The sequence below is a fragment of the Heterodontus francisci genome, chromosome 3 (assembly GCF_036365525.1).
Source record: "Heterodontus francisci isolate sHetFra1 chromosome 3, sHetFra1.hap1, whole genome shotgun sequence".
Lineage (NCBI taxonomy): Eukaryota > Metazoa > Chordata > Chondrichthyes > Heterodontiformes > Heterodontidae > Heterodontus > Heterodontus francisci.
Genome location: NC_090373.1, coordinates 186,295,320 through 186,313,566, shown reverse-complemented (window position 1 = coordinate 186,313,566; position 18,247 = coordinate 186,295,320). Strand labels below are relative to the sequence as shown.

The window sequence follows — 18,247 nt, the reverse complement described above, 5'->3', positions numbered from 1 at the left end:
GAGGTGCTATGGGCATCAGCAGCAGCAGAATTGTATTCAACTACAATCTAACCTCATGGCCCGGAATATCCCCCACTCTACCATTACCAAGCCAGGAACCTTGGTTCAAAGAAGAGTGCAGGAGGGCATGCCAGGAGCAGCACCAGGCATACCTAAAAATTAGTTGTCAGCCTGGTGAAGCTACAACGCAGGATTACTTGCGTGCCAAGCAGCATGCGATAGACCGAGTTAAGCGATCCCACAATCAACGGATCAGATCTAAGCTCTGCAGTCCCGCCACATCCAGTCGTGAATGGTGGTGGACAATTAAACAAACTGGGAGGTGGCTCCACAAATATCCCCATCCTCAATGACGGGGGAGCCCAGCAGAGCGTGAAAGACAAGGTTGAAGCACTTGCAACAATCTTCAGCCAGAAGTGCCAAGTTGATTATCCATCTCAGCCTCCTCCTGAAGTCCTCAGCATCAGAGATGCTGGTCTTCAGCCAATTCGATTCATTCCACGTATCAAGAAACGACTGAAGGCACTGGATACTGCCAAGATCATGGGCCCTGACAACATTCCAGCAAAAGGAATTAAGACCTGGGCTCCAGAACTTGCCAAGCCCTACCCAAGCTACAGCTACAACAGTGGCACCTACCAGACAATGTGGAAAATTGCCCAGGTATGTCTTGTATACAAAAAGCAGGGCAAATCCAACCTGGCCAATTACCGCCCCATCAGTCTACTCTCCATCATCAGTAAAGTGATGGAAGGCACCATTGAATGTGCCATCAAGCAGCATTTGCTTAGCAATAACCTGCTCAATGACACTCAGTTTGGGTTCCCCCAGGGCCACTCAGCTCCTGATCTCATTGCAGCCTTGGTTCAAACATGGGCTAAAGAGCTGAACTTCAGGAGGTGAAGTGAGAGTGACTACCCTCGACATCAAGGCAGCATTTGACTGAGTATGGCATCAAGGAGCCCCAGCAAAACTGGAGTCAATGGGAATCAAGTGGAAAACTCTCCACTGGTTGGAGTCGTATGCAGAGCAAAGGGAGATGGTTGCAGTTGTTGGAGGTCAATCATCTCAGCAGGTGTCCTAGGCCCAACCATCTTCAACTGCTTCATTAATGACCTTCCTTCAAATCATAAGGGCAGAAGTGGGGATGTTTGCACAATGTTCAGCATCATTCGCAACTGCAGCAAGACCTGGACAATATTCAGGATTGGGCTGATAAGTGGCAAGTTACATTCGCACCGCACGACAGAATCTAACCATCTCCCTTTGACATTCAATGGCATTACAATGGCTGAATCCCCTACGATCAACATCCTGGGGGGTTACCATTGATGAGAAACTGAACTGGGTAGCCTATAAATACTGTGGCTACAAGAGTGGAACAGAAGCTTGGAATCCTGCGGCAAGTAACTCACCTCCTGACTCCTCAAAGCCTGTCCACCATCTACAAGGCGTAAAGTCAGGAGTGTGATCGAATAACTCCACTTGCCTGGACAGGTGCAGCTCCAACACTCAAGAAGCTCAATACCATCCAGGACTAAGCAGCCCACTTGATTGGTACCCCATCCACAACATGCACCCTCTCCACAGTGGCTGAGCGTACCATCTACAAGGCGCACTGCAGCAAAGCACCAAGGCTCCTTCAACAGCACTTTCCAAACCGGTGACTTCTACCACCTAGAAAAGGACAACAGATGCATGGAACACCACCACCTGCAAGTTTCTATCCAATCCACACACCATCCTGACTTGGAACTATATGCGGTTTCTTCACCGTTGCTGGGTCAAATTCCTGGAACTCTCTTCCTAACAGCACTGTGTGTGTACCTACCCCACATGGACTGCAGTGGTTCAAGAAGGCAGCTCAGCACCACCTTCTCAAGAGCAATTAGGGATGGGCAATAAATGCTGGCCTAACCAACGATGCCCACATCCCATGAATGAATTTTAAAAATGCATCTGTGTAAACAAGCAGGTCACTAGCTTAATGTACTTTTGCGAAACAAATTACAATTTACTCCAGTGGCCTGGCCAATGTTTAACCAAGATTTAAACAGATTATCTGTTCATGCATTGTGTGGGATCCTGATGTGCACAAATTGGCTGCAGCCTTTCCTTTATTACATGTGACTACACTTCAAAAGTGACTGCAAATCGCTCTGGGATCTCCGAAGGTCATGAAAAGAGTTTTACAAGTGCAAGTCTATTTCCTTGGCACAAATTCTGAAATGCCCAGTATTTGAGGCCAGGAACATGTTTAGAATATTACTGACTGAAAAGCAACACAATTTCCAAAACAGCTGAAACATTATATGGTGCAGAAAAGGCCAAGCAATATGCATGGCATAAGATACCTGGTAAGGAACACACTGGTCATAAACAATGGGAAAGATATAAAAGTCAAGAACAAAAAAAACACAACTTACTGAAGCACATCTCTCCAGTACAGTACTTCTCAATATTGCTCAGTTTTCAAAACTTGGAATGAATTGAGCTTTGAGAGAGGTCAGAATTATTGAAGGGAAAAGAAATGTTTGGCATGAGGGGAAAAAAAAACATGTTTCTTGGGAGGCAGCATTAGCATTGAATGCCAACATACAATCAAACTGTCAGTAGCATTAAAATCAGCTCATGCAGTTGGTCTAGGTTTTACTGGTAGAGATCCAGAATGCATTAAATCGGCTGTTAAAGCACTAAAAAGAGGGGTTGGATTAATTTCAGACCAAATCCAGCCTCAATCTGCCACTATAAAATCCATTGAGTCACTACAGAATCATAGGAATTATAGCACAGGGAGCAACCACTTGGCCTGTGTCATGGTCAGTTCTTTTACTGGAGCTATTTACTCCCATGTTCACACCTTTTCTTTGTATCCTTTTATAGTTCTTTTCAAGTACATACTAAATTCTCTTTTACACAATGTCTGCCTCAATAGTCACTTATGGTAAAGCACTCATATTAATTATGAATTGATGCCCCAGTTAGTGACTGGCAACCTGTGGCAGGATGCTCACCATTTTCAAAACCTTCCAGTATTTTGAAAACTTCTACTGAGCTCCTTCTTAACCTTCCCTGTTCCAGATTAAAAAGCTCTTATTTTATAAGTATTTCTTCAAAAATACAACCTTTCATAACCATACAAGTATGTTTTTTTTCTTGGATGCCTATTTCAGGGAAAGGATTTGAGCTTACCTGGCGTTCACCACCTTCCTCTGAACTTCTCATCCACCCCAATAACAGCCATTGTTGAAAATTTAAATACAGATCAAACTAAGCAATGCATAGTGTAGCATTAACACTGCTGCTGTATGGGTGGAAAGTCTTTCTGGCCAATTATTGGCCTTTCAGCCTCCTCCCAATCAGTAAAGGGGTCATTACTAATGCTTTCAAACACCTGCACACTGATGCTATATTTGGGTTCCAAATCTTCAGCTGCTTCAATGACCATCCCCTGGTCATAAGGTTAAGAATAAGCCTATGACTGACCATTCCACAATGTTGAGCTCCATTCACAACTCCTCCAATAAAGACGCAGCCCATGCTAGCCCACAGTATTACCTGAATCAGGACATGGGGGTTACCAGTGGGAGGAAGCACCAACGCCACACTAGTCGCAGGTAATGGTAATTTCAGACCATATATAACCCAACTATTTCCCCTAAATTTCAGTGGCACCACTGCAAAGTCCTCTACCACAAACATCTGAGGGAGTCACTGACCAGTAGTTTAATTGAATCAGCAATATCAATACCGTGGCTGGAAGAATAGGACTGAGAGTAGGTACTCTGCAATGAATGGGTCACCACCTGATCCAACAAATCCACGACTCAACTCAGGCATGTGATGAATACTAACTACTTACCTGGATGGGTGCTTGCACAATTGCTCAAGAAGCCCAACCAGGCTAGCCCAACTGGTACCCATGTCACAGGCTGCAAAATCCACCCTCTCAAATCACCAGCGAACTATTGTTACAGTTATATACAACAGAATTCACTAGAACAAATCACCAATGTTATTGCAAAAGCATCTTCCTCCTCTGCAATCTCTACCACAAGGATAGGAGCAACGAAATCATGAGCTCAGTCTCCAAATTCCCGAATCTAAAAGCACCTGAGCACCATCAGCAAGGACTGCCATGGTTAAAAGATATGGCCCACAAACACCTCTGGACAATTGGGGATGGACAATGAATATAACCTCATTTGTTGTCACTGCAGTGAACACTAAAATCATTGATCTAAAGTAATAGTAATGCTAAATTTATTAGAGACAAAAAAGTGTTTTTGCAAGGATAAAAGCACTTTAGATAAAATATATTCACTACTATCTTACTGGCAGCAATTCAAAAATGTATGGGCAGAAGCACATTATAAATAAAGCAGTTTAAGAATAAAAATGTAGCATATTGATTTTAAAAACTCTATCAACATCACCTAGCGCCCGCTGACAGCAACAATGAAACTTCTGGTCAGTATGTACTGGAGGGACATATTTAATCATTGCAATCATCTAACCATTATGCCGAGAAAAGATTCAATGGGATTTAAATGTTACGCAGTAGGTTTATTTTAGTAAAAACAGGCTATCCTAGATTTCCCACTCAATTTATGGCATAACTCAAGTGGAATGGGTCAGTCTCTTTGGGAGCTACTCTGCTGGCTTCTTATGTAACGCCCGTCATGTTGACCTCCCACCTGCCAAGAATGAGGCATATTAATTTTGTCATCTGAACATTGATTTTAAACTGCTGCTGGAGTGAAGAAAGGACTTGTTTAAAAAAAAAGTCAAGACACGTTGGTGAAAAAACATTTGCATATTAATAGACAGTGCTTGGCGAGACAAAGGACTACTCCCTGGTCCACTTAACACAAAATGGACTGTGATCACCAGATATTGAACATGAGGAAACTCAAATTCCAGGATGACTGCTAAGATGGCCGAATCCACAAACAGAAGTGGTCAAAATCAGCCAGTCACATGACTAACCTGCTGGGCAACCTGGGTTTTTTTGAATTGTGTCACAGAAAAAGGCAGAAGGCAGTTGAAACTGAAGCTACAGCAAGGAAGCCTTTCTCTCTCTCTCGCCTTCTCCCAGGCCACCGGACTCACGGAAGACACAAAAACCTCAATAGAGAAAAGACTCCGACATCAGAACAAGTTGAAGGTGAACTGGGCCCCAACAAATTGCGAGACTTACTGGCAACTAAAGACTCCATATTGAACTCAAAAGGATTGTGACTACCAGATATTGCCTCAAACATTTCCCCTTTATGCCTTCTACCTTTTCTGTCTCTATCTGCATGTGTGTTGATTGCATATACATGCTAGCGTGGTCACGTCACATATTTGTAGTCGATAACCAGATCAGAGTTGAACAAAGAAGATCAATAAACTTCTACCTTCTTGTTTAAAATCCAAGATAACCTGTCTTTGCCTTACAATTGGAAAGCGGTGAACAAGAATTCACTGAGGGGGGAGCTAAAACATGGTGTTTTTTAAAAAAAAAAAACTTAAACTCTTATGGTTAAACCAGGCAAAAGGCTGAGAGGGAACCCCTAGATCCCTCTCACCTGGTCATAACTGCCACTTTTAGCATTTCTGCCAGATTGCAACAGCAGGGGCCTATTTTCACTTTGGGAACAAAACAGGAGTCAGAACTGTTTCCAGGTCCCAAGCCCACCCCTTTGTTTGGGGGGTGGGGGGTTGGAGGGTGGTGAAAAACAAAATGTCACTGAGATTTGTGTGGCAGTGCCCCCTTATTTGGCATGGAGGAAAGTTTGCTGTCCAATTAAGGGTGGGAAGCAGACTTTCTAAACTGGAAGGCCAGAAGTCTTTCAGCTCAAGAGGTGCAGCAGGCTGCAATAAAAGGGTAACAGAGGGTGCTTCATCATTCACCTGCTCACCAACTTTAAAAAAAAAAATTTAAACAGAAAAAGCTGCAAGGCCACCACCATTTTTGGGTGGGGGGCACAGGTTGGGGAGGGTGGGGAAAGTGAAATTATTCTACAGGGCAGCCTTTGGCAGCAACCACAACTGGACAAGCAGGGAGGACCAGGCCTGCTGCCCCCTGCCAGGTGCCCACCTCCAGGCAGCTGAACTCCTCCGTGCCCCCACCCCTCCCCCCAGCACATTGGAAACTGAAAGTGGACTGGAAAATCCCAGTGGGTCTCCTTTCAGTGTCCTTAACAAGAATATCTTAATGAGCCTAATTGGCCACTCGCCTTGCAGGGAGCAGGTAGCCCTGACAGCCTAGATCCCACCTTGGCCAAAATGGCTGGTATCAGGAACAGGGTCAGGAAACAGACAGCCCGACTGATGCCGGTATTAGAGTCTTGTCAGTCTCTGTTTTCGACCTTGGCGGGCCCCAAAAAAAAAAAAAAAAATCTAGCCCCAGGTATTTAATAAACTTGCCCATATTTGGGAAAACTCATTTATGGTCATTTGTACTTTAGCACCATTAGGCTTTTAAAAAGAAATTCTTTCATGGGATGCAAGCATCGTTGGCAAGGCCAGCATTTGTTACCTATTCCTAATTGCCCTGGAGAAGCCACCTTGAACCACTTCAGTCCTTGGGGTGTAGGTACATGCACCAGTATTGTTGAGAGTTCTAGGTTTTTAAACCTAGCAAAAAAAAAAATGAAGGAATTGCAAGTCAGGGTGGTGCATGGCTGGGAGGGGCACTTGCAGGTGGCAGTGTTCCCATTCATCTGCGCTCTTATCCTTCTAGGTGGTAGAGATTGTGGATTTGGAAGATGCTGAAGGAGGCTTGGCGATTTGCTGCATTATATCATGTAGATGGTACACAACGCTGTCAGTGTGCGCTGGTGATGGAGGGAGTGGACGTTGAAGGTGGTGAATGGGGTGTTGATCAAACAGATTGCTCAATACCGTCCAGGATAAAGCATCGAGTGTTGTTAGAGCTGCACTCATGCAGGCAAGTAGAGACAGAGACAGAGAATTCAAATCACACTCCTGACTTATGACTTTGTGGATGGTGGGGAGTCTGGAGGTGAGATACTCAATAGAATTCCCAGCCTCTGACCTGCTCAGTAGCCACAGTATTTATATGGCTGGTCCAGTTAAGTTTCTGGTCAATGTTAATCCCCAGGATGTTGATAGCAGGGGATTTAGCAACAGTAATGCTGTTGAATGTCTAGGGGAGATGGTTAGATTTTCTTTTGTTGGAGATGGTCACTGTTTCGCATTTGTGTGGCAACAATATTACTTGACACTTAGCACAAGACTGAATGTTGTCCAGGTCATGCTGCATGTGGACACAGACTGCTTCAGTATCTGGAGAGTTAGGAAATGTACTGAACATTGTGCAATCAGCAGTGAACATTCCCACTTCTGACCTTATGACGAACAGAAGGTCACTGATGAAGCAGCTGAAGATGGTTGGGCTAGGACACTACCCTCAGGAACTTCTGCAGCAATGCCCTGGGACTTAGATGTTGGGCCTCCAACAACTATAACTATCTTTTTGTGCTGGGTAAGACTCCAATCCATGGAGGGCTTTCATCCCGATTCCCATCGACTCCAATTTTGTTTGGGCTCCTTGAAGCCACACTGTTCAATGGTCCCTTGATGTCAAGGCAAATACTCTCACCTCACTTCTTGATTTCAGCTCTTTTGACCATGTTTGGACCAAGGCCATAATGAGATCTGGAGCCAAGTGGCCCTGGCAGAGCCCAAATGGATATCAGTAAGCCTGTTATTGCTGTGTAAGTGCCACTTGATAGCGCTGCCAACAATACTTTCTATCTCAAATAATGCTGGCATGCTTCTGGTAGCATGGGGCAGGGTTGAAAACTGAAGAAACTGAAGGTCTACAAACCCTCTGTAATTGATCACAGGGAGACAGATCACATGGGCCATGACATTTTGTGCCTAGCACCAAAGGCCACTGGCATTGCTACACTGTGGCAGGTGTTCAAGGCCTGTTTCAGTTTTTCCTCAGCTACTTCCACAAGCAGGCTCCAGTGTTTGGGGCAGGCAGTCAGACATTAAATGTCCCTGACTCTAGGAAAATTGGTCAAGATGAAACATACATCCTAAGGATGGACAGAAGTCACCCTGTGGAAACACTGCCAGTGTTACAACTGAGAAGTCATTCCAGGCTACATTGAAAAACCTTAAATATCAAATCCATAGGTGGCTTTGTCAGTTATTTCAAAGCAGGACTAGGTCTGTTCATTCGTATTAATGAGAATTCACTTAAAGAAAAAAGTACAGGTTGGCCAGCATTCTTGCTCAGCAAGAGAAGGGTGACACATTGACCTGAGGATTTCTTCATGTGGAAGTGGAAGATGCTGAAACGCCAAAGTGGGATAGATTCTGCTCTATGTTCCTTAAGCCAGCTGCATGGAAAGATTTGCTGATGGCTCCCGAAGTCTTCCCTGTCTGAAAGAGACCCATCAATGTCTTTGTAAATCAGAACCTTCATGCTGGAAATAATGCTAGAGTTTGGGAAAAAAAATTACAAGGACTTCTCCACAGCCCTTGACATTTTACGACTTATGAGCACTCTTAGTTGAATTCTACATGCTGAGGAGCAGCAAGCAATCACATCCACCCTCTAGAATTTTCCATGGAAATAGAAAGCATTTGACAAAGTACTACATGAAAGGTGGGTAACAAAATTGAGGCTCATGAAATAGTAGGGACAGTCAGTGTCAGCTTGAATTTTAAAAAATTCAAAGTGATTCCTGATAACGCAACCGGCCACTGACATCATCAGGCTGCGCCAAAGTGTGCACATGCGCAGATGGGCTCCTGCTCTCTGCACGTGTGCTGCGCCCCAACTTGCCAGGACTGTTTGGCGCTTGCGCCGAGGAAGTCATCGCTTGACGCGTGCATCTTCGGACAATGCACCTGGTTGGCCTCTGCGCATGCGCTTTCCGGCCGCTCCACTCCCCTCCCCTCCCCACCCCGCCGCTCTCTTTTCTCCCTCTCCCCCCGCCGCCCTCGCTCTCTTTTCCCCCCCCGCCGCTCTTCCCCCCCCCCCCCCCCCATCTCCAGCTGCTCCACTCCCCACCCCCCTACTCTCCCCTCCGGCCATATATTTGGCATTTATATTGCTTTACTTTACTGGAACAGTGATTTAAAGAATGGAGAACTGGAATGGGTGAGTTTATTTAGGTTAGGTTGCCTTCATGTGATTATTTGAGCAGCGCCATCTTTAGACCCACGGCAATGTGGTTGACTCTTACATGCCCTCTGAAATGGCCTAGCAAGCCACTCAGTTGTATCTAACTGCTAGCACTGTGGGTGTACCTACCCCACATGGACTGCAACAGTTCAAGAAGGGAGCTCACCACCACTTTCTCAAGGGCAATTAGGGATGGGCAATAAATCCTGGCCTGGCCAGCGACACCCACATCCCATGAATGAAAAAAAAATGTAACTTCTATTAAATGAGTTCCTACATGCTGCATATAGCTTTTAAATATGTTTTTGATGACATCCATTTTATATCTTTAATGAAGCAACTTGTAGTTTGGAATTGAACACCTATCAAATAAATGAGTGTTGGAATATCTTATTTCCAAATGCTTTAAGTTTTAGTTTACTGGTATGGCTTGCTACCTTGAGAAAAGGCCCTGCAATAAACAGGCATCCTACACTGTAATCTTTAAAAAAAGAAATTGTACTAAAACACAACTAAGTTTTTATTTATCTAAAACTGGAGTCACACAAAACCTCACCTCGGCTGATGCGCTGCTTCTCTCCAGATAGGATGCCAGGGGTGTCAATGATGCTAATGCTTTCAAGCACAGGGTTCGGCAACTGGGCACACACAAATCTAGAAGACAAACAGATGTGTATATCAGTTCCTATTAACCACCAGACTTGATGAAAAAGCGCTGCAATTAGAGAGCAAACAATTCTGCAAAATGTATGCGCACATACACACACTAAGGTTTAATCCACAGACTGCAAAAATATATATTTGGGATTTATATTGCTTTACTTTACTGGAACAGTGATTTAAAGAATGGAGAACTGGAATGGGTGAGTTTTTTTGGAAAAACTAAGACTAAAAGTTGAATGGTTTATTTATTCACCCCAATTCCCGAGATCCTGTTGTTACTATAAAGTTCTCAATAATCGAACAAAACCATGATTAAGTGATCTCCATTTTATTGCAGTGCTCATTATTAAGTTTTATGTTTGGATGCTCCACTCTTGCAGATTGCATGTGGGTTGAGGGTGTACTAATGCTTATATGAAGATGTGCAGAGACAGTACAATGACAAATTTTGCCCAAAACACAGCTATCAAATTACACAGCACAAATAAAACAATGTCATTTGAAAATTAAATATTCCTTACACAGCATTATTTGTAAAAAGACAATCTTCAGTCAGGTGGACACAGTGCTAGAATTTGGTTTTGGGTCAGTGAATAGTCATATGACGAAATTACAACCTTAAGATATTTCAAGAAAAAAAAATATTTAGTACTAGTGCGGAGGGGACAAGAAAATATATATAGTTGTTGGAGTTAAGAAGAAATACAAAAAGTTCACCATTGGCTGTCTTGCACATCTCTTTATAATAGCTTCAAAGAAAAATTGATGTCAGTCAAGACAACCCTTCAGTGATACTCTACCAGTGAGGACATGGAGATGGTGGCAGTGATTTGTTACTGAATTGAAATCCACACGCATGGATTAATAATCCATATTACAGGAGTTCAAATCCTAGCTTGAGAATTTAAAATCACTTTTTAAAGAATCTGGAAATAAAACGCTGGCACTAAGTGATCATTCCAGTCAATACTGAGCTGAACTAATGTGCTTTAATGAAAATAATCTGTCACCCTTACCTGGCCTACGTGACTTGAGTCCCATACCAATATGGATGACATTTAAGTGCTCTAGCAAACCACTCAATAGTACAAAGGCAACTAGGGATGGCTAGGAATGACCAGTGATGCACAGATCCAGAGACTTTTTTTTTAAAACTTCCAGATTTGTTTGTTATTTACCTCAGACATGACAGCATCCTGTAATATTTGCTCCAACTCAATAATAAAAGCAATTGTTTTTAATTTAGTGAAGGCAGATAGTAGACATAATTCTCAATTTCTGACCCAAATCTCTTGATTAGGCGACAGCATGGTAATTAATTCTCCTTCATTTTGCTCCAAAGAACACCCGTAGAAATTCCAGGGATGTTGATCTTTAGAATCAATGTTTTCCTCCATATCCAAGGACTTGGACTATCAAAGTCATTGTGTATGCTAGTGCCAACACATTGGACCAAAGAGAAACCCCACAGGAATAGAATTTCCACAGGTGATTACCAGTTCACCTTCAACAGGAGCAGAGAGCAGTTGAACATGTGTGGAAACAACCAGAACTGGGAGCAGATAAATCCAGCGCGAGGCTCAGGGCCTTCACTTATCTTCAGGAGCGGAGAGCAGTCAGACCTCTTCCAGCATGCCAGAGTTTTGAAAAAAAAAGTAGAATAAAAAGCCAGTGATGTCACAGGAAAGCTGCTTGGTGATTGGTTGGCGAGTCACTGCCATCAGGGAATTGCTCTAAATAGCTGGGTAAGTATCTAAGGTAAGAAAGGTCTACAGTTTATTCCATATATAGAATGTAGTTTTTTTTGGGAGTTCTGTAGTGACAAGAACCAGGGAAGAAGGGCCCTAGAGTAACTGATATTATTTGACATTAAGATCTCCCAAAAGGTTAATTTAAAAGGGTTAAGTCATGGCAGGAGAGCTCAAAGTCATGGTGTGCTCCTCGTGCTCCATGTCGGAGGCCGGGAACAATTCCAGTGCCCGGGACCAGTATGTGTGCAGGAAGTGTCTCCAGCAGCAACTCCTGGAAGCCCGGGTTTCGGAGCTGGAGCTGCCGCTGGGGACACTGGAGCATCCACGAGGCGGAGATATATCGGGGATAGCACGTATAGAGAGATGGTCATACCGCAGGCTCAGAATCCACAGGCAGGAAGGGAATGGGTGACCACCAGGCAGAGCAAGAGGACTAGGCAGGCAGTTCAGGAATCTCCTGTGGCTATTCCCCTGCAAAACAGATATACTGCTTTGGATACTGTTGGGCGGAATGGCCTCTCAGGGGAAAGCAGCAACAGCCCAATTTGTTGCACCACAGTTGGCTCTGCTGCATGGGGGAGGAGTAAAAAGTGTGGGAATGCAATAGTTATAGGGGATTCAATTGTAAGGGGAATAGACGGGCATTTCTGTGGCCGCAAAAGAGACTCCAGGATGGTATGTTGCCTCCCTGGTGCTAGGGTCAAGAATGTCTCAGAGCAGTTACAGGATATTCTAAACGGAGAGGGTGAACAGCCAGTGGTCCTGGTACACATTGGTACAAAACGTAGGTTTAAAAAAAAAAAAAAAAAAATGAGGTCCTAAAAGCAGAATATAGGGAGCTAGGAAGTAAGTTGAAAAATAGGACCTCAGGGTTACTACCAGTGCATATAGATTGGGCAAATCAAATTAGTCACAATACCGTAGAGGAGGAATTCTTGGCGTGTATACGGGATGGTTTTCTGGACCAATATGTTGAGGAACCAACTAGAGGACAGGCCATCCTAGACTGGTGTTGTGTAATGAGAGGGGAATAATGACAATCTAGTGGTGGGAGACACCTTGGGGGTTGAACAACCATAATATGATAGAATTCTTCATCAAGAAGGAGAGAGACGTAGTTGATTCTGGGAATAGGGTCCTGAATCTTAGTAAAGGAAACTGCGAAGGTATGAGACTGATTGGGAAACGTTACTTAAAGGGATGATGCTGGATAGGCAATGGCAAACATTTAAAGAGTGCATGGATGAACTGCAACAATTGTTTATCCCTGTCTGGTGCAAAAGTAAAACAGGAAAGGTAGCCTAACCATGGCTAACAAGGAAATTAGAGATAGCATTAGATCCAAGGAGAGGCATACAAATTTGCAGAAAAGAATAACACATCCTGAGGATTGGGAGCAGTTTGGAATACAGCAAAAGGAGGACCAAGGGATTGATTAAGGGGAAAATAGAGTACGAGAGCAAGCTTGGAGGGAACATAAAAAACTGACTGTAAAAGTTTCTATAGGTATGTGAAGAGAGAAAGATTGGTAAAGGCAAATGTAGTTCCCTTACAATCAGAAACAGGGGAATTTATTATGGGGAACAAAGAAATAGCTGACCAACTAAATGCATACTTTGGTTCTGTCTTCACAAAGGAGGACACAAATATTGTACCAGAAATGTTGGGGATCACAGGGCTTAGAGAGAGAGGAACTGAAGGAAAATCAGTATTAGAGAAATGGTGTTGGGGAAATTGATGGGATTGAAGGCTGATAAATCCCCAGGGTCTGATGGTATGCATCCCAAAGTACTTAAGGAAGTGGCCAGAGAAATAGTGGATGCATTGGTGGTCGCCTTCCAAGATTCTATAGACTCTGGAACAGTCCCTACAGATTGGAGGGTAGCTAATGTAATCCCACTATTTAAAAAGGGAGGTAGAGAGAAAGCAGGGAATCATAGACCAGTCAGCCTGAAGTCAGTAGTGAGGAAAATTCTAGAGTCCATTATCAAACATTTTATAGCAGAGCACTTAGAGAACAGTGGCAGAATCAGGCAGAGTCAGCTTGGATTTACGAAAGGGAAATCATGTTTGACAAATCTACTAGAATTCTTCAAGGATGTAACTAGTAGAGTTGATGAGGGGGGGTGGGGGGGGGGGGTGCAGTGGATGTGGTTTATTTGGACTTTCAGAAGGCTATCGACAAAGTCCCACATAAGAGATTAGCATGTAAAATTAAAGCACATGGGTTTGGGGGTAGTGTATTGCAATGGACAGAAAATTGGTTGGCAGACAGGAAACAAAAGGGTAGGGAGAAATGGGTCTTTTTCTGAATGGCAGGCAGTGACTAGTTGGGTACCGCAAGGGTCGGTGCTATGACCCCTGCTATTCACAACATATATCAATGATTTAGATGAGGGAACCAAATGTAATATCTCCAAATTTGCAGATGACAAAACTGGGTGGGAAGGAGAGTTGTGAGGAGGATGCAGAGGCGCTTCAGGGCGATTTGGACAAGTTGCGTGAGTGGGCTAATGCATGACAGATAGGTAGCAAACTTTGGTGCCACTTTGGTAGCAAAAAACAGGAAGGCAGATTACCGGAGTTCCGATGAAGGGTCACTGACCCGAAACGTCAACTCTGCTTCTCTTTTCACAGATTCTGCCAGACCTGCTGAATGGTTCCAGCATTTCTTGTTTTTATTTCAGATTTCCAGCATCCGCAATATTTTGCTTTTATATTAAGCAGATTACCTAAACGGCTATAAACAGAGAGGGGAATATGCAGCAAGACCTGGTGTTCTCATACACCAGTCGCTGAAGGTAAGCATGCAGGTGCAACAGGCGGTAAAAAAGACAAATGCAATGTTGGCCTTCATAGAGAAAGGATTAGAGCACAGGAGCAGGGATGTCTTGCCGCAATTAAACAGGGCCTTTGTGAGGCCACACCTGGAATATTGTGTGCAGTTTTGGTCTCCTCATCTGAGGAAGGATATTCTTGCTCGAGGGACTGCAGAGAAGGTTTTCCAGACTGATTCCTGAGATGGTGGATCTGACGTATGAGGAGAGATTGAGTTGGTTGGCTTATATTCGCTGGAGTTCAGAAGAGTGAGGGGGGGCATCTCATAGAAACCTATAAAATTCTAACAGGACTTGACAGGGTAGATGAAGGATGTTCCCGATGGTTTGGTGGGGGGGGAAAAAAAAAAAAAAAAAAAAAAAAAAAGAGTCCAGAACCAGGGGTCGTAGTCTAAGGATACATGGTAAACCTTTCAGGACTGAGATGAGGAGAAATATCTTCACCTAGAGAGTGGTGAGCCTGTGGAATTCACTACCACAGAAAGCAGTGGAGGCCAAAACATGGTAGGTTTTCAAGGAGTAGATAGAGCTCTTGGGTCTAAAGGAATCATAGGGCATGGGGCGAAAGCAAGAACAGGTTACTGAGTTGGATGATCAGCCATGATCATAATGAATAGTGCAGCAGACTCGAAGGGCCGAATAGCCTACTCCTGCTCCTATTTTCTACATTTCTAGGTAACAGAAGCCAGAGAAACTTGTTAAGTGCTCATCTAACCAGTTTCTCTGGGATTTCCCACTGAACTTTTCTGTGAGCTTGGAGTGTAATTTGTGGTAACCATGTGGAGGTTTGCAGTTCTAACATCCCAGCATGGAATTCCTACCTCATTAGTGAAAACATGTAGAAGGGAGAAAAATCACATCCATGACTTTCATCTATTATCTTAATATTGCCAAACAAATGGCAAGATTTCCATTTTGCAATAGTTATTTAGAATTAGCTAAAGTATCTAAAACTCATACTAGTCCACATTCTGCTGTAGATATAGACTATGCTATTTAAAATAATTTTAAATTCAAATCAGGGTAAAGTCCAAAACTCATAGCAGAGAACACCAAAGGTAGTTGAAAAGATTACACGAGTTCAAATGAAAAAAGGACAGGACTGGATGTGGCAACAAGTGAGGTAGAAATAAAATAGTCATTTCCAAAACAGGAATTTGGCTCAAGGTGAAATTCAAAGCAGCGGAAGAAAAATAGCTCAACTGAAATATTAGGCAAATATAAAATTAAAACTCAACCAATTTTAAATCGTGCATAGTGAGACTTGCAGTGCAGGAAGGGAGCGTACTGCATGGTTCCTGCAGGATGTGGGAGCTGAGTAGATGCCAGCTCTGACAAATACATCTGCCGGAAATATCCCCAACACAGATCTCAGAACTTGAGGTGGAGTTGGAAACAATCCTACATGGTTTCTGGAGAAGAATTTCAGAAGGCAGTCACCCCACTGACAGAGGTACAGGAAGGAGTGCCACAGGTCAGGGAAAGTGAGGACAGACAAGGCAGATCTGGATGTCCCAGAGGAAATTACCATCTCCAACAAGTTCAAAGCACTAGCTTCCTGTAGGGAGGATGAGCCTTTTGTGTGTGGGGGGTAGGTGGTGGGGCAGTGGCGAAGACTACAGTGGCAAAAAGGAAACGGTCAGAGGGATGGACACTATCTTTTAAAGTCCGATCAGTCCCCGATGCTTTGTTGCCTCCCAAGTAATAGGGTAAAAAAAATTTCAAAAATGATTGGAAAAATTAAATGGGAGCCAACAATATAAGAAAGCAAAGAGAAGTTGTTGTACAAAAGGAGTTTAAGTAGTAGGTTCAGGAGCAGGAATTTGAATGATAGTCAAATGACTTTTTCAGCTAGAAGAGAGGATTGGAAGATTAGGAAGCTCAACATGTTGCTGCAAATTGGCGTCAGGAAGTGTGTGTTTCCATTTTATGTAGCACAGGGCACCAGTTCTGGAAAGAAAGAATATATCTAAACAGGAAGGGAGGTAATGAACTGGCAAAACAGATAAATAAGGAAACAAAATAAGGATCATTTAAATTAGGAAGGACTAAGGGATAATAAAATTAAGAGCAATAAATGAGATATAGCTTTTTTTCTAGAAAGAAAAATAATGCAGAATTTAAAAAAGGATTAAGAGATCAAACTGACCATACCATACAAATTTGGAGAAGTAGGCCATTCAGCCTGTCAAGCCTGCTCCACCATTTAACAAGATCATGGCTGATCTTATTTTGTCTCGAATTCCACACTCATCTACCCCCGATAACCTTTGATTCCTTTGCCTAACAAAAATCTATCTACCTCCACCACCTTATGAGGCTGAGAATTTTAAAGTTGCACAACCCTCAAAACATTTCTCATCAGTCCTAAAAGGGCTTGCAAACAGTGCCCCCGAGTTCTGGACTCACCCACAAGGAAACATCCCCTCCACGTTCACCTTGTCAAGACCGTTCAGGATCTTATGTACTTCAATTAACCCTGTCACATTACACAATACCAACTCTAACTTCCTCTCTTGATGGTTCCACAACGCGAACAAACTCTCAAAAGCATTCTATGAACTCCTTGTCCAGGCTACTATTGCCAATCTGATTTTTCCAATTTATACATATATTAAGAGCACCCACTATTATTGCCGTTCCTTTATCACAAGCACCCAATATTATTTCTTAGATACTTGGTCCTACATTGTGGTTACTGTTGGGGGGCCTGTAGATCACTCCCACTAGTGACTTCTTTCCCCTACTATTCCTCATCTCTACATCCTGATCTCCTGAACCAAGGTCATCTCTAACTATTGCACCAATGCCATCCCTCCACCTTTACCTAGCTTCCTATATTCTTGAATATTACATATCCTTCAATATTGGAGGACCTAATCCTCGTCACGCTGCAGCCATGTCTCCGTAATGGCTGTCAGATTGTATTTATTTACTTCAATGTGTGCTATCAGTTTGTCTTGGTTATGAATGTTATGTGCATTCAGATACAGAGCCTTTAGTTTTGTCTTTTTGTTATCTTTGTAAAATCTAGTCTTGACTGTTGGGGTGTTCTTAGATTTTTTTTTTCTCTGTCCCTTCCTGCCATTCTCTGGCCTTCATTTCCCATATTACTACTCTGCTCTCCTGCCTTGACTCTACCCCTTGATTTGCTACATCTGCCCAAGCTTAACCACACCTCCCCATTTAGCTTAAAGCCCTCTCTACTTCCCCAGTTATACTGTTTGCTAGAAGACTGGTCCCAGCACGGTTCAGGTGCAGACTATCCGTGGCATACAGAGAAAAGATTGAACTAAAAAAAAAAGCAAGGCATTAGATGAGGGAAAAAAATTCTTCCAGTATGAACTAGGGGAAATGCATGCATTTCAAAGCAAGGGAAATAAACTGGTGAAAATAAAAGCAACCGTGACACAGGCAGTTATACATTTAACAAAAACTTGACTGCAAACTGGTTAGGAGTGGAAAATAAAAAAAAAAAGGCATTTTTAGGGACAGAATAGGCAAGAAAGGAGAAGAACCATTGTTAATACTGGAGAAAATACATGCCGCATACAAAAAGGTTCAGTCAATATGGTGGGAGATCAAAGGTAAGAAAGGGACTTTGTACAATAGATTCCTAATTGTAGGAGGGAACTGGATAGGAAATCTGTACATCTATCAGGGAGATAGGTAGCAATATACAAATTTCGTTCTAAATTTTAAATACTCACTCATAAGCAAGTTACAAATACTGAACAGAAGGTAGATGAGCACTATGGGAGGTTTTAAAAAAAAAAATTATTCATTTCACAGGATGTGGACATCGCTGGACAGGCCAGCATTTATTGCCCATGAGAAGGTGG

At 43.1% G+C, this 18,247-nt stretch overlaps 1 protein-coding gene across 1 annotated transcript in view; it reads right to left on the bottom strand.

Annotated features, from left to right (window-relative positions):
- Positions 1-18,247, bottom strand: part of LOC137365059 (EH domain-containing protein 3) — a 160,171-nt gene that overhangs the window by 83,073 nt on the left and 58,851 nt on the right. Inside the window, exon 3 of the mRNA XM_068027898.1 lies at positions 9,711-9,808. Within this exon, the coding sequence (XP_067883999.1) occupies positions 9,711-9,808 (98 nt within the window). The remainder of the gene's footprint in view (positions 1-9,710; positions 9,809-18,247) is intronic.